The sequence below is a fragment of the Chlorocebus sabaeus genome, chromosome 25, assembly GCF_047675955.1.
Source record: "Chlorocebus sabaeus isolate Y175 chromosome 25, mChlSab1.0.hap1, whole genome shotgun sequence".
In the NCBI taxonomy this organism is placed as follows: Eukaryota; Metazoa; Chordata; class Mammalia; order Primates; family Cercopithecidae; genus Chlorocebus; species Chlorocebus sabaeus.
In genome coordinates this window covers 24,403,188-24,418,412 of record NC_132928.1, presented here as the reverse complement: position 1 = coordinate 24,418,412, position 15,225 = coordinate 24,403,188, and the positions used below count along the sequence as shown (strand labels likewise).

General features: G+C 50.1%; 2 protein-coding genes across 3 annotated transcripts in view; one reads left to right on the top strand and one right to left on the bottom strand.

Moving 5' to 3' along the window:
- Positions 1-9,925, top strand: part of CNTN2 (contactin 2) — a 35,375-nt gene extending 25,450 nt beyond the window's left edge. Inside the window, exons 17-23 of one of the 2 annotated variants that reach the window (XM_007988767.3) lie at positions 1,294-1,364; positions 1,627-1,861; positions 2,223-2,335; positions 3,747-3,933; positions 4,286-4,398; positions 4,871-5,039; positions 5,458-9,925. In XM_007988767.3, coding sequence (XP_007986958.2) covers positions 1,294-1,364; positions 1,627-1,861; positions 2,223-2,335; positions 3,747-3,933; positions 4,286-4,398; positions 4,871-5,039; positions 5,458-5,567 — 998 coding nt within the window. In that variant the 3' untranslated portion in view covers positions 5,568-9,925. The remainder of the gene's footprint in view (positions 1-1,293; positions 1,365-1,626; positions 1,862-2,222; positions 2,336-3,746; positions 3,934-4,285; positions 4,399-4,870; positions 5,040-5,457) is intronic. The other variant, XM_073011567.1, reaches the window with a different exon arrangement.
- Positions 9,926-13,745: 3,820 nt separating this feature from the next.
- Positions 13,746-15,225, bottom strand: TMEM81 (transmembrane protein 81). Its single transcript, XM_037985659.2, has one exon. It carries the CDS (start codon positions 14,937-14,939, stop codon positions 14,172-14,174), a length of 768 nt encoding a protein of 255 aa, XP_037841587.1. The 5' UTR covers positions 14,940-15,225; the 3' UTR covers positions 13,746-14,171.

Below are 15,225 nucleotides of genomic sequence, written 5' to 3'. Positions count from 1 at the left end.
ACAGGCTCCAGTCAGCATCTGCTGAGAGGCTCCTGCCCATCTCCAAGCCATTCGCAGGGGATGGGCTGGAATGAGAGCCCTGGGATCCTGGGACCAGGGGCATAGATTCAGGACCCTGCCTTCCCTCCTCTCACCTGCCCAGACCTGTTGCACTGGATGTGTAGTGAGGGTCCATCTTCTTGTCTCCCTGAAACATGTTCTCCTACATGCCCTAAACTAACTCTCCAGGCCCTTTTTCCAGAAACACTCAACATTTTTAGCTGGTACCTCTCCTGAGTAAGAAATTCCAAAGGGAACACTTTCTTTGATTGATCCTGAACTTCTTGGAGGGTCAAATGTGGAGAAGTGAGGGGACTCCTTTATTCTATTAATAGTATCCCAGGAGCCGAGGAGCGCAAAGACAGCTCTGAGGCAAAGGAAACATGACAGGCTTTAAAATCAGAAGGACTGAGATCAGATTCCACCTGTGTCATGTATTAGCAGTGTGACCTTAGGCAAGTTGATTAACTACTCTGGGCCTCAGTCTTTCCACCCTGAAAAGGGCAATAATAACACCCACCTCACAGGCTCAAATGGCCAATGTGTTTAAGTGCCTCTTGCAAATTACAGGGCCCTAAACTACTGTCATCAGAAGCAAGTGAAAAATCTCCAGCTGCTGGTTTCTCTGCAAAAATATTTTGACCCCCAGCCAAGTTACTCTCTGCTAAGCTACAGGAGCTGATGAAATAAATTCTTGTTTTAATATCAGCCTTGTTTAATACTTGAGACAATTAGGAGATTAAATCTGCAATAAAAAGAAAAAATAGTAATATATCACCCTGGAGCCCAAAAGTAGTTTGTTTTGTTTGTTTGTTTGCATTAACTGCAGTTTTGGGTTATTTATTCCCCTTATTTTAAAGCAAACGAGAGTTGGTCTCTGTGATTTAGTTTAAGTTGATGGAGTAAGGAGGACAATGATCGTGTGTGCATCATCCGCTCTATGCTAACCATCGTCCTGTTTAATTTCATTCTCATTACGGCCTCTGAGAGAAACATGATTATCTCCATGGAGAAGAGAATCAGAGGCGCAGAAAGGTTAAGTAACTTGCCCAGGGAAACACAGCTAGTCATGGCAGAGGTGGGATTTGACTGCCTGACTCCAGAGCCTATGTTCAGAGGGACCATTGGAGGACAAACCCAGGGCCCAGTTGAAGGGGTTCCCCATCTTACGATGCTCTACAGGCACAGGCTCAGGGCTTTCCTTTTTTCCTTGATCATTAACAAGCCGTATCCGTGTCTCTTGGCGCTTGACAGCCCCCTCGGTGGCACCCTCAGGACTCAGCGGAGGAGGTGGAGCCCCCGGAGAGCTCATCGTCAACTGGACGGTAAGCTGGAAGAGTCAGATGTCCTCCTCCTCCCCGACTCCTCTCCTGCTTGAGCAGTTGCAGAAAGGACCACTGCACAGCTCTGACTCAAACGCGGACAACTTCCTGTCCTCCTCCCACGCACCCGATGCCCCTCACGCAAATCCACGCTGCAGGCGCAGGCGTCCAGGGCCGCCACTCTTGGCAAAGGTTGGGTGGGGCCAGGGAACGGGCAGGGACACGTGCCGCGGATCCTCGCCCATGCCACGCTCTTGCCCCTCAGCCCATGTCACGGGAGTACCAGAACGGAGACGGCTTCGGCTACCTGCTGTCCTTCCGCAGGCAGGGCAGCACTCACTGGCAGACCGCCCGGGTGCCTGGCGCCGATGCCCAGTACTTCGTCTACAGCAATGAGAGCGTCCGGCCCTACACACCCTTTGAGGTCAAGATCCGCAGCTACAACCGCCGCGGGGAGGGGCCGGAGAGCCTCACTGCACTCGTGTACTCCGCCGAGGAAGGTGGGCTGCCCCCGGGCCCACTGCTCGTCCCTACCCCAGCCACTTGTCCACAGCAGTGTGGGGTGGGAGGACGCTACTCATCTCACAGCTCAGTTCCATAGGAGAAGGTTGAGAGGACACTTGGGTTCCACACCCCTGGCCTCACTTCCAGCTCTTGCTACCTTGTCTCCCTTCGGGGTTAGGAAAAGGGAGGCTCTCTGGGAAGAGAAGTGGGCCCTGGAGCATTGCTTGGGGGGCTCCCACTTGGCCTTCATCCTGAGCCCTGGGCTTTCCTCCAAAATCTTAAGCAAAGGCAATCCTGGTTGGGGGGTGCTCCAGGGGGGGTCCTGGGAATCCAAACCCATTCTGTATCGGTCCCCAGAGCCCAGGGTGGCCCCTACCAAGGTCTGGGCCAAAGGGGTCTCATCCTCAGAGATGAACGTGACCTGGGAACCCGTGCAGCAGGACATGAATGGTATCCTCCTGGGGTATGAGGTGAGCACCAACCTGGGGCTTGGGAGAGGAAGGGGTTCTGGGGCTTCAAAGCCAGGTGGGAACAACTCACAGCTTACTAATCGTTCCTCCTGGCATCCCTGGTTCACTGACATGGCAAACTGAGCATCCAGTCTATGCAGCACTGTGGATGCAAATTTCACTAAGACCCCGTGGCAGGCCGGGCGCCGTGGCTCGTGCCTGTAATCCCAGCACTTTGGGAGGCTGAGGCAGTGGATCTCCTGATGTCAGGAGTTTGAGAACAGTCTGGCCAACATGGTGAAACCCTGCCTCTACTAAAAATACAAAAAATTAGCTGGGTGTGGTGGCCCATGCCTGTAATCCCAGCTACTCAGGAGGCTGAGGCAGGAGAATCGCTTGAGTTCAGGAGGCAGAGGTTGCAGTGAGCTGAGATTGTGCCACTGCACTCCAGCCTGGGCGACAGAGTGAGACTCCATCTAAAAAATAAATAAATAAATAAATAAATAAAAATTTAAAACCATGGCTTATGCCCATTGGGGAAGACAGACCCTGGAGGCAGCCTTAAAGTAAATGCTTGGCTAAAGCCAGCACTGGAAGCTGGGAGGGTAGAGGGAATGGGTTCTGGGAAGGGGCATGGCCTGCCCCTTTCATGCCAGAGCCCATTCAGACTGCCCTATCCAGGGCTGCACAGAGAACAGCCTGAGCCACTCTATGGACAGTTGAACATCCTATCCCGGGGGAACTTGGGGCCCAGCAGTCTGGCCTGAGTACTGGGTCCACTGAGAACTCCACATAGGGGTACCTGTGGAGCAGATGGAAAGTGAGAGGAAGAAAGAGGGAGAGAAAGAAGGAAAAGCAAGAAAGAATCATCAGGCTGGGCCTACTAGTGATAGCACAAGTTCATTCCAGTAGAGTACTCTAGATTTCAGCCCAATAGCTTAGGCAAGCCACAGTGTAGAGATAATTCCAAACTCTGCCCTTGATTTGAAAAGCATGTTTAGCAGGTCTTCATGCTATGATTACCATGAAAATGGGTTTGCGTGTATTAGGCAGCTTGCTTGGGGCCGGGGGACTACTTTGTAGTACAAATAAGCATTTTCCATCCCTTAGCAGAACGCCCTCAGTGGACCCTCAAGTTGTTGAAATGAGATGGGTTCCAGCAGGCCATTGCTAGGTTGAGCCTGTGCCACTGGCTCCCTCCCTGGCCCACGTCTTGAGCACCTTCCTTGAACTAGGCACCAACAGACAGCAGGGACTCACACCCACACGGCCCTGCTCTCTGGGTGCTCATGATCTAGTGTCCACGTTCTGAGGCCTGAGTCTGGGTCACAAGGACCAGGATGAGCAAGAGAGGAACAGAATATGGGGGGCCGGGGCAGCCCTGAGATCCTGGGCTTGACTATTACCCCTTGGGTACCCCCGCCTCCTTCAGATCCGCTACTGGAAAGCTGGGGACAAAGAAGCAGCCGCGGACCGAGTGAGGACAGCAGGGCTGGACACCAGTGCCCGAGTCAGCGGCCTGCACCCCAACACCAAGTACCATGTGACTGTGAGGGCCTACAACCGGGCTGGCACTGGGCCTGCCAGCCCTTCTGCCAATGCCACAACCATGAAACCCCGTGAGTCTCTCTGCCTGGGGTGGGGGTAGGGGAATATGTTGAGGGTGGGTGCCTCTGGGATCACTCTTTCCCCAATGGTAAGACAAATGCTGTAGCCCACCAGCTCTGGGCTGGACAGAAATTAGACAGCGAGCCTAATGGAAATAAGAGAATGGAATTCATGACCTCTGAAGCATCTCACACTTCTCCAACCTTTGGATTTTCATGGGCTTTGTTTCGTGGGCATGGGTGACAGAATGTGCTGGGTGTAACTGCTAGAGGCAAACATCCAGAGAAGGGCTGGCTAAAGGTGAGAGGGTGCGGGGTGCCAGGGAAACGTTTGGACATCTCTCCAATTCTTCCTCTGTGGCAGCTCCGCGGCGACCTCCTGGCAACATCTCCTGGACTTTCTCAAGCTCCAGTCTTAGCATTAAGTGGGACCCTGTGGTCCCTTTCCGAAATGAGTCTGCAGTCACCGGCTATAAGGTGAGGAAGGGATCAGCTAGGCCCAGAATGGGAAGGAACAGCTCCTCTGTGTTTCCAGTGAACATAAGAAGCAACAATTTATAACAAGAGGCATCTGAGTGAGACATAAGCAAAGGGTTTGTGACTGTGAGAATGAAATTCATGAACGATTCTCTCGGTAACTTGCAGTAGGAACTATAAAAACAGGGGCAGGTGGTGTCACTGCAGAAAGGCAGAGTTCACAAGGGCAGTGATGGACTATGGGGATGGAGTATGGGGGTTCTCCTAGCTTCAGTAATCTACAGAAACAGTTCAGTGGCCTGCAAGCTTTCCTCTCACCAATAAGGAGCTTTGTCAATGGGGAGGAGGGGTGAGGAGGCTGGACCGCAAGGGCCCAGAACCATCGGGGCTCCTCTTAGTACCTAAAGCTGGGGAGGACTAAACGATCAGCCCTGGTGTCAGGAAACTCCACCTGGAAACCTCCTTCCCACAGATGCTGTACCAGAATGACTTACACCTGAATCCCACACTCCACCTCACCAGCAAGAACTGGATAGAAATCCCAGTGCCTGAAGACATTGGCCATGCCCTGGTACAAATTCGGACCACAGGGCCTGGAGGGGATGGGATCCCTGCAGAAGTCCACATCGTGAGGAATGGAGGTGCTGCCCCTGCCCTGCCCTTATCCCCTCGAGAGGATCAGGGTCCACCCAGATGCCTGAGGGGATCATTCCCACCCAGGACAACTCCAATCTCAACCCGCAAGGGAAAGTGGAAGGCAGGGAGGAACCAAGTGCAAAGTAGTCCTAGAATTGCTCGCCACCACCTTTCTACCCACCCTGCAAACCATCCCCGAGGGCCAGGGAAGGGAGCAGGGTGCAGGGGGAGGCTGAAAACCAACCAGCAAAAGCAAAGGGTCTACAAAACACTGTAGGAGTCGGGCTGAGAAGAACACCCAGCCATCCACTCCCAGGCCTGCAGCTGGCCCTGTGAGTCTCCTTAGGAAAGGTCTCAATCTTGCCACAAGGGTGGGGCTAGGGTAGTCCCTGGCCCAGCTGACTCAGCTTGTGCTGGTTTTAGGCACAAGCATGATGGTGGAGAACCTGGCAGTCCGCCCAGCACCACACCCTGGTGCCATCGTTTTCCACTCCGTGGCGATGCTCATCCTCATAGGCTCCCTGGAGCTCTGATCCTGGCACCCCTCCCTCTGCACCGCAGCTGGACGCCACCTCCGATGGACACAGCCAGCCGGCCTCTTCCTGCTGCCAAGGTGGCCTGACACTGTGCCAGAGAGTGGCTGGTTTTAAATACCTACTTTAAAACAGTGCCCTTTTTGTAGGAGGTAGGATATTTTATATTCTGCCACAGGACAGAGCCCACGCAAGGATTTTCTTTAAATCGAGAGGCACCAGGCAGTAACTTCCATTATGACACTGATGCCTATGCCTGAGCTCTAGGCTGCCCGGAGGGAAGGAACAGGCCCATGGGAAGAAGGGGGTTTAAAAACGTGTCTTCAGCTCAGCAGAGATGGCACTCTGGGACCCTATATGGACTCCACCACTTGAGAGCAGTCCTAGGCCCAGCGGGAACACCAGACATGAACAGGCTGAAGAACTGGGGCGAAGTGCACACCTCACCGTCCTTCAGTCTAAGGAGAAGGGCAAGCCCTGGGACCAAGAACTCTCCTACCTTCTCCCTTGAGCAGCAGCAAGGACCCTGACGCTGTTCCTGATGATTCCCTAGGGGCTCCTGCCTGCCCAAGCGGCTGAGAACCAGCACCCCGATGCCTGAGGCTGGGAGCCTGAGCCCCTTCAGCTTTGAGGGGGGTGATACTGCTTGGGGTGGGAGCTAAAAAGAGTTGAGAGGCCGGGGCCCTTGGTGGAAAGGGGCACCAACCTTGGTGTGAGAGAGTCACAACCCAGGTGACGTTGCCTTCTCAGCCAACACTGCCAACCTGACCCTGTCATCCCCAGATTGACAGCGCCACTTCAGGTGGCTGGGTGACTAAAGGGCTTGTCTTGATGGAGTCTCCCACCCCTCCAAGACCCATCCTGCACAGTCCCGCCAGGGTTGGGGCAGGAGATGGCCAATCATGCGCCCACCTCTCCCTCCAGCGCTGCCTGCAGTCAGCTCGGCTTCCCCGACCTGCAGCCCCAGACTCTGCTCTCCCAGAACTGACTCACTCCTGCCTGGGAGGGGAATGCAGCATTCCTGCTATGTGTCCTGGAATTGGGAGGTTTCTGGGAAGGGCAGAGGATAAATGTGGCCCTGCCTGCTCCCAGGTATACCTAGGACCACCTGGCCAGATCCGCTCCCAGACGGCCTTAGACTGCTTGCATTTCCCCAGAGGAAAAGGGGTTAATAAATGGGCCATCCTTTCCTGAGCTCTGGGTATACTACCAGTCATGGAACATCGGAGCTGGAAGAGGCCTTAGAGCTCAGCTTCTTCAAGTCCCTCACTTTACAGATGAGGAAATGGAGGTGGTCCAGAGAGGGTCTGGGATTCCCAAGGTCACACAGCCCAGAAGAGATGGGGCTGGGTTAAGAACTCGAGTCTCCCACCTTTCTGTTCAAGACTGTTTGTCTACCCAGAGGAAGGAGGCACTGCTGAATGGCTATGGCCTGGCTAAGAAGGTGGTTAGAGTCAGTAGGGTATGAAAATTCTTCAAGGGGTTCGGATTGGTGATCATGGGGACTGGCATGGCTGGGTTCCAGTCCAAGGTGTGGGCAGAGCTTCTACTGAACATGCAGTGCTGACTTGAAGCTCCCTGTCCCCCTCGCTCTTGCCCCAAGAAAAGAGGCCAAAGCAAGAGCAGATTCCCTAGGCAAGAGCAGCAGCACAACCAGGAAACCCCAAAGCCCGTTCTCCGACAGGTGGCCCTTCACAGGGGGCAGCGGGACAGGCATCTTGAAGGGCATATGTCCTCGGAAACTCCGAGCCTGTTTTCTGTAGTTTACAGTTAGAGCTCTATTTTGTTATGGTTTTTAAAACTTTTAAGTCCTGCTCTATTTTCCTGGGCAGGTTTATGTTGATGTTTACCCACTACAATTTTTTAAAAATACAAGCTCACATGCCTTTTCCCTGCCACGACCAAACCCCCACTGCACCCTACCCACCCACCCCCCGCCCAGGGCAGCTTTCCTGGAGCTGGCTAATCAAAGCCTCCTCACCTCTTCCCAACCCTTACAAGCAAGGGTGCTAGGAGCTCAGCTATATGACCATTCTCCCTGACAGGGAGTCCAAACTTGGCCTAGCATCCCTCCTGGCCCCCCTCTGGCCATGACTTGGCCTGTACCTGGTTCTCTATCAGAAAGGGGATGCTGAACAAAACCTCCTTCTAAGTTTTATCCAATTCCTTACTCATTGCCTCGGGCTGCGTCAGGGGAAGCAGGGGATAGGTGTCCAGTTGCTGGGCCGAGGGAGGAGCTGGTTTGGCACAGGACCTAACCAGTGAAGCTGGAGGCTACAGCCCCTAAACTTGCTTGAGGCCAATGATACTTACTCACAACTAAGTACCTTAATGCTAATGAGGTCCACTAAAAAGGGGAGGAAGGCAGACCTCCTGGGAGACCCACGAAGGGTTTTTAACCAGGGAAAACTGAGCCCCAGGAAAACCTAACCACTGTGCAGGCATAATTTGTTTGGGGGATAGAACCGACAATAAAATAGATGTTCCTGCAGCCTGAGATTTCAGGTAGAGGACTAAGGTTTAATAAGACAATAGGTGACCTGAGGACATGCAAGCTTGTAAAATGCAACAGCCTCCTGCTAGAGTGACTTGTACATGAGCTTGCTTGCAGAAGACTAGATTAGATGCTTCTCAGAGTCCCCTCCTGGCCAGGGGTTCTCTGATTTTCATGTTCTCTGCCCAGATGGGCTGGGGGAGTTGACGATGTGCTTATTTTCACTGTGATCATGAGACCACGGTTCTGGGTTATCTCCTCTCACACATCAAGCCCCAGAGGAGGCGGCAAGAGGAACAGCCACAAACAAGTACTTTACCCCACAGCTTAGTGGCCAGTAAACACCTTGGGGACTAGGGACAGGAACAACCTATAGGCACCTCTTCAGGGCCCAGAGAGACAAGTGCCCTCTATTCTGCATACATTTGGGCTCCCCTTACAGAGCCCTTTGCCCTGGCTCCGTGGTCCTTGTTGCTCTAACAGTCCAGATAAACACCCAGCCTCAGGGGGAAGGCAGCTCTCTCCAGACGGAGTCTCAGGGGCCAGCAAGATCAGGTTATCTGCTTTCATTCAGGGCAGCAAATGATACAGAGGGTGCCAGGGAGTGGCAAGGCCATGGGGGTAGGTGGGGGGTGTCTTCTTCTTTTCATAATAACAACAGATGAGACTGAGGTTAGACATCAGGAAAAAAACCTCTGGAATGACCTTCCTCATTCCAGGAGGCCCTGCAATAAGGAAGACGCTTCTTTTTGAGGGACCTTTGAGGAATTTTGGCAGCTGTTGACATGGGGTCTAGGATAAGGTGAAGCTGTGACTGGAGGGGTAGGAGATGCTCCAAGTGTCCATCCAGAGATGAGACTCTTAGAATCAAAGTGCTCGGCCCAGGAAGTCTTGGAGATCCCACCTGCTGTGGCCCCGCACCTTAGGGGAAGCCATTAAGGGGGCTCATCCAGGAATTCTGGTTATAGCCCAGTGCTTACCCAGCCTCTTTAGGGCGGCCCCCAGGGCCAGCCAGCCTGTACTCTGGGCAAGAGCCCAAAATGGTTAAGAATGTTTGACTCCCTTAATCTCTTCCCCAGCTACACAGGAATCTTTTCTCTGCCTGGTCTCAGAATGGGACTGCCGACCGGCTCGTCGGTCGGAGACGCAGTATCCTCAAACCTGCGGCCACTGGCAGGACAGTGGTGCTCTATCTCCCTGGGTGAGACCTACCCTAGGCTTCCTCCTGGATGTGATGGGGGCTGCCAGAGAGGCTCTTAGCATAAAAGGGATTAGAAGGGCATTTTTCTGTGTGCCTCCAAAAAGCTCCATGGAAACAGGCACCTGGTAGCTGTGGGACACCGTGGACTTGTGTATATGGTCATAGGCTTTGGGAAGATAGGACATAAAGGAAAATGAGAGAAACAAAATGGGTCAGATAGCTTTGGCAAGAGCCCCAGGCAGCCTTTGGGGCCTATGACACTTAGTGCCCTTAGATGGGATACATCTTGCCTCAGCCCCAAGATTCCTCCAACTTACCCATCCCATCCAGGGCCTGTACAGCTTAAGAGAGGCTCAGCTTGGCAAATGCTAAGGCTTCATCGGACCACTGACTTGACTCAGTGTTTGTTAAAATTGAACCACTCCCACTGGCCTACTATTTCTCTCTTGTATTTCTTGTAATAGTAGTTATTTATTGATTCTGGTAGCAGGCAGTTCTTAAATAAAGATGGTTTCTCAACCTGTTGGGGCAGCTGGCACGAGCTGTGGGTGTTTTTATCATCAGGCTAAAGCATACCTCCTTGTCCTGTTCTGTCACTCCAGAGGCTTTTATCCAAGAATTTCTTTCACCCCTCACACAGTGAAATATAACGAAGTTACAACATACAGTCTATATTGCTTCATTCAGTCCCAGGAGGGGGGAAAAATTAGGCCAAGATCTCAAGGCAGGTCCAAGCAGAGCACAAGCAGGCATTTGGCTAGAATCGGTTGGCTTTACCTAATACAGTGGCAGTGAACAATGCTTATGAGATGGTACTGCTTCAAGGTTCCCTCATTTTTAAGACATCTCTGAGGTGTTGACTCAATGGGCCCAAAGGAAAGTCTCCCTGCAGAGATGTTAATGATACATCTGGTGAGAACGAGGCTGCTGCCTCTACTCTTGGCTCACAGGAGACACAAGGGTTTGAATTACTAGTCACTTTCCAGCCACACTTTCTCACACATTCAATAACCATTTATCAAACTTTTTTTTTTTTTTTTTAGACGGAGTTTCACTCTCGTCACCCAGGCTGGAGTGCGATGGCATAATCTCAGCTCACTACCACCTCTACCTTCTGGGTTCAAGCGATTCTCCTGCTTCAGCCTCCTGAGTAGCTGGGATTATAGACACATGCCAGCAAGCCTAGCTAATTTTTTTTTAGTAGAGACAGGGTTTCACTATGTTGGTCAAGCTGGTCTTGAACTCCTGACCTCAGGTGATCCACCCACTTCAGCCTCCCAAAGTGCTGGGATTACAGGTGCTTGGCCTATCAAACTTTTATTACAGATGAAGATGTGTGTGAAGATACACTTGCACGGCTCTGTGTTTTGAGCCTTTCAGTGCAAAGCAGGTAGGGTTCCATGCTGACTATGCCCCCAGCTTTTTTCAGGGAAGAGGGAGACAGTGAGTGGAGGCCCCAGTACTCATTAGCTGTGTGCCCGGAAGCCCAGGCTGACAGCAAGCCTCCAGAAGGGGCCTGTACGGACACCAGTATGATATCACAAAAGGGTCATCTCTTCCACTTTGCCCCCGAAGGGGATGTGGGAACACCAGCCACTCCAAATCCCAAATATTAGTCCAGTCAGCATCTCCTTGAGCCTGCAATGGTAGATTACCTGCACAGAATTCAACAGCTTTTGCTTTACTAACACAACTGGGCATCTTTTATTCTCTTCTCTGCTCAATCCCTTCACATCCTTGGAGTCAAAACTCAAGAGCCCAATGCAGAGGGTTATAATGCCAGAGCTGTGCAAGAGTCCATCTCATACTTGACTACTGGCTGCAACAGAGGACTGGAAAAGTTATTTAGCTCTTCTTGGGTCTCAGTCTCTCCATCTGGAAAATGGGACTACCCATCAGTCCTCCTCCCTCCTCAGCGATGTCATGCTGAGTTCATTACATATAAAGTAGGATATTGTTTCATCGTCTTCTAGTGTCAAGACTGCTTGCTTAAAGTACAGCAAGCTATCTCCGGAATGTCTCAGCAAGTTGTCCCGTATTGAAAGCTTCATCAGTAATATTCCTGAACTCATGTCCAGTACTTCAGTTTACCTCACAGGATCTCACTGGATCCTCACAATCACCTATTTCAAAGATGATGTCCGGTAGCTCACTCCATTACACCATCAATAGCAGAACCAAGACCAGAACCCAGGTCTTCTGAAATCCATCCCCTCTGAAGTAGACAGAATGGGGGTAAGGGTGTGTGTAAAACGTTAAGATCTTTTTTAAAATAAGAGCAATAGTAAAATGACTCCCTATGCCTGGGCCTCAGTCAGTGGTTCTCAACCTTAGCTATACATCAGAACCACCTAACAACCTTAACAAAGATGCTCTGAACTCACGATACACATCTAGGACACTGAGACAGCCTAGGAGCAATGACTCCCCAACAGCAATGAGCACACCCAACACACAAACTTTGGTTTCTCAATGCTACTCCCCACACTAAGAGGAACCAGGGTTCCTTGGGGAAAGAGGACCAGATTCAGGTTTGGGGCAAGGAGAGTCCAAATGTGAACTTGATACCACGTTGAACTAGAAGCAAGAAAATGCTCAATGTCAAATAAAACCTCAGCAAAAGGGCAAAAGAGCTTGCCTGAGGGTACTTCTACTGGCCAAAATTGGGGACAATTTGAACATAAAGAAAACCAAACCCCCATTAACTGCAGTTTACTTATGCAACAATCCTGCACATGTACCCCTAAACCTAAAAAGTTAAAAGAGAAAATGATAATGGATTATATACAGTTCACTGAATAAGAAGAATCTATTGAGACCTCAAAAATAAAAAGAGGGTAAAAAGAGTAAGCTCTTCTTTACAGAGAAATGCAGGCTAATATAGGTAAGATGAACGTAAAGAATTGCCAGTTTGCAGTCCCCAACGTGTAATGATGAACAAGGCAAAAACAATGGATGCCAAAATATGTGAACAGTTTTGGAGAGCCATATAACCATAAAGTATTACCCCACAGACTATGAATTACAAAGGGGAAAAACACACACACACACACACACCCCCCACACATCTGTGGTGAGATCTGGCCATCCACCACCTTAACCAAATGATCAAGCTTACTATCAATAGTGGGTCAACCTTGGCTGGGAGCAGTGGCTCACGCTTGTAATCCCAACATTTTGAGAGGCCAAGGCAGGCAGATCACCTGAGGTCAGGAGTTCGAGACCAGCCTGGCCAACATGGGGAAACCCCATCTCTACTAAAAATACAAAAAAACTTGCCATTCTCCTGCCTCAGTCTTCCAAGTAGCTGGGACTACAGGTGCCCGCCACCACGCCCAGCTAATTTTTTGTACTTTTAGTAGACACAGGATTTCACCGTGTAAAACAGAATGGTCTCGATCTTCTGACCTCATGATCTGCCTGCCTTGGCCTCCCAAAGTGCTGGGATTACAGGCGTGAGCCACCCCATGCCCAGCCAGAAATTAATTTTCTTAGTGTGATGAAGATACTGTGGTTACAGAGGAGAACATCCTTATTAGGAGATGCATACATGGTTTAAGAGTAAAGAGTTGCAATGTCTGTGACTAGCTTTCAAATGGTTTAGCAAAATCAATCTATATTGAGAAAGATAATTGTGACAAAATGTTACTACCTGGTGAATTTTGGTAAAAGGTCTATGGATGGTCACCAAACATTTCTTTCAGCTTTTCTATGGGTTTGAAATTTTTACAAGTTAAAAGTAAAAGAAATAATAAGGATCCTCTGACCATAATTTAAACTGAGTTAGCAATGTCTGGATTAGAGCTCAAGAAACTTTATTTTTCACAAGATCATCCAGATGATTCTGACACATGTCTAGAGAATCACTGGTCTTTGGTTTCTGCTACCTCCTGTAGCCAGAGAAAAGTGAGAGGAAGAAAAAAGTAGCTCAGCTGGTGGCCAAGAGCCTTTCCCTGATGGTTCCACAAGCCAATTATCTCAGACATGGTCCAAATGGCCTTGGAGTCTTAAGACTGGATTTCCTATGGAGGAATCAAAGTACTAATCCTCCCTTGGGGGCCTTGGCTGCTGTAAGAAACCAATACTTGACCTTCCCAGGAATACAAGCTTCAGGGCACTGAAAGAGCTAAAAGGACTGGAGCGCAGGCAAGCCAAGGTGCTGTCTGAATAAGGGGAAACCCACCAGGTGAAGAATCTAGTGTTTTGCCAAGAAATTCAATTTAATACCAAACAGGGGATTTACCTGGGCAGAACAGGCAATTTGTTAATATTTAGTGACTGTTACACACCTTAGCCGGATGTCATTACTAACAACCCCTGTCACAGGCTTAAGCACTGCACCCCCTGCCCCCAAAAGCAGACAATTTGTTTAATGTCTATTCTAAGAAACCTGAGGAAAATGAAGCCAGACTGATTATGGGACAATTTAAACAAATACAAGAAACTAAAGAGCAGAAAAGAAAAAGTTAGGTCTCCATACAGCTACCGTGAATTACTTTTATTGAAGAAAAAAATGTTCATTAGAAAATCTGAATACATCCCTCTACATGAACACACAGCTCAGAAGAGGGGAAATGGAGGCGGGGAGACATCCAGGTTATAAAGGGTAGAAAATGAATGCAAGCTTCTTAGAACTCTTCCCAGGAACACAGGCAATGCTTGCAGTTTCCTGGGTACCCAATGGGCAGGGAAGATCAGGAAGAGATCCATGGGACATAAGGAAGTTAGATTACTGCCCATAGCTCCCAGGAGGTTGTCCCCTCCATTTCTCCTACTCATTCTTTTGGCTATGGGAGCCTTCCCTCTAAGCTGATCCACTACCAGCAGCCAGAACACCCCCCTAAAAAGCTAGCTTGGCTTCCTGGGCAGCCAGATCTTCAGGAGCAAGGCTGTTAAGTTCTTGAGGCTGTCACTGCTGCAGGCCTCCCCTCAGCACACAGAGGACAATCCTCACCAACACACCACCAACCACTCCACTGGCAATTCCTATCCCCAACGCTGACGCCACCTTCTTTTTCCACTTTGGGTGGTGAGGCTTGGAGTAGCCATCCAGATTAACTTCCAATCCCTCATCTACTAACTTCTGATCTTCAGTAAGTGACTGATGGAAATTCAGGTTCACCAAGTTAGGAGGAAGAACCCTCAGCCCAAAATAGAGCCTCTTGACAAGTCTCAAGTTTTTTAACAGCTGCACATCACATCGGTATGTCCCAGAGTCATACTCCTGAGCATATTTAAACTTCACAAAGTGAGAGTTGGCTCGGAAGGGTTTGAAGACCTCGTCGTCAGTGGAGATGATACCTCGAGCAAGTCTCCAGGTGAACCGGAAAGCTTCCTGTCCAATCTCCAGGACGTCTGAACTCAGACAGCTAAGCTCAAATTCCTTGCCAATGAGAATGGTGAAATGGAGCATCCCACAGATCCAGTTGGTCAGACATTCCAAGCGCTGAGTTTGACATTTCCTTCTCACTCCATCAGGGCCCACCTCACAGATGGTCTCCTCCTTATAGCCAAGGCCACAGGTGACCGTACAGGTTGTGGCACTGACGATAACTTTCCCCACAGCTTCCTGCAGCTTCTCAGGGATGGCCAGTGTTTTAGGTGTAGTCACCACCAAAGGCAGGTAGAAGGCCAACCCCAGGCTCCCAAGGGCAAAACTAGTGGCCAAAATCTTCATGTCTCGGTAGGCATTTTGCCACCCTTAGCCAGCACCCACAGGCTATTCCAGCTGAATCCTCTACAAATCATAACTTGATTCCTTTGACATGAGATATCCTTCAAAGTCAAAAGATACAATGCATGTATTGTCAATAAAACAACACAACTTAATAAATAAAAGTCCAGTCCTTATAAACAGGTGAGGCGACAAGGCAGGAAAAAAACATAATGGTGTTGCTTTACTATCTATCGTTGTTAATAAAATAACCACCGTACCAGTCTTCATTCTTTTCATTGCTTTTTTT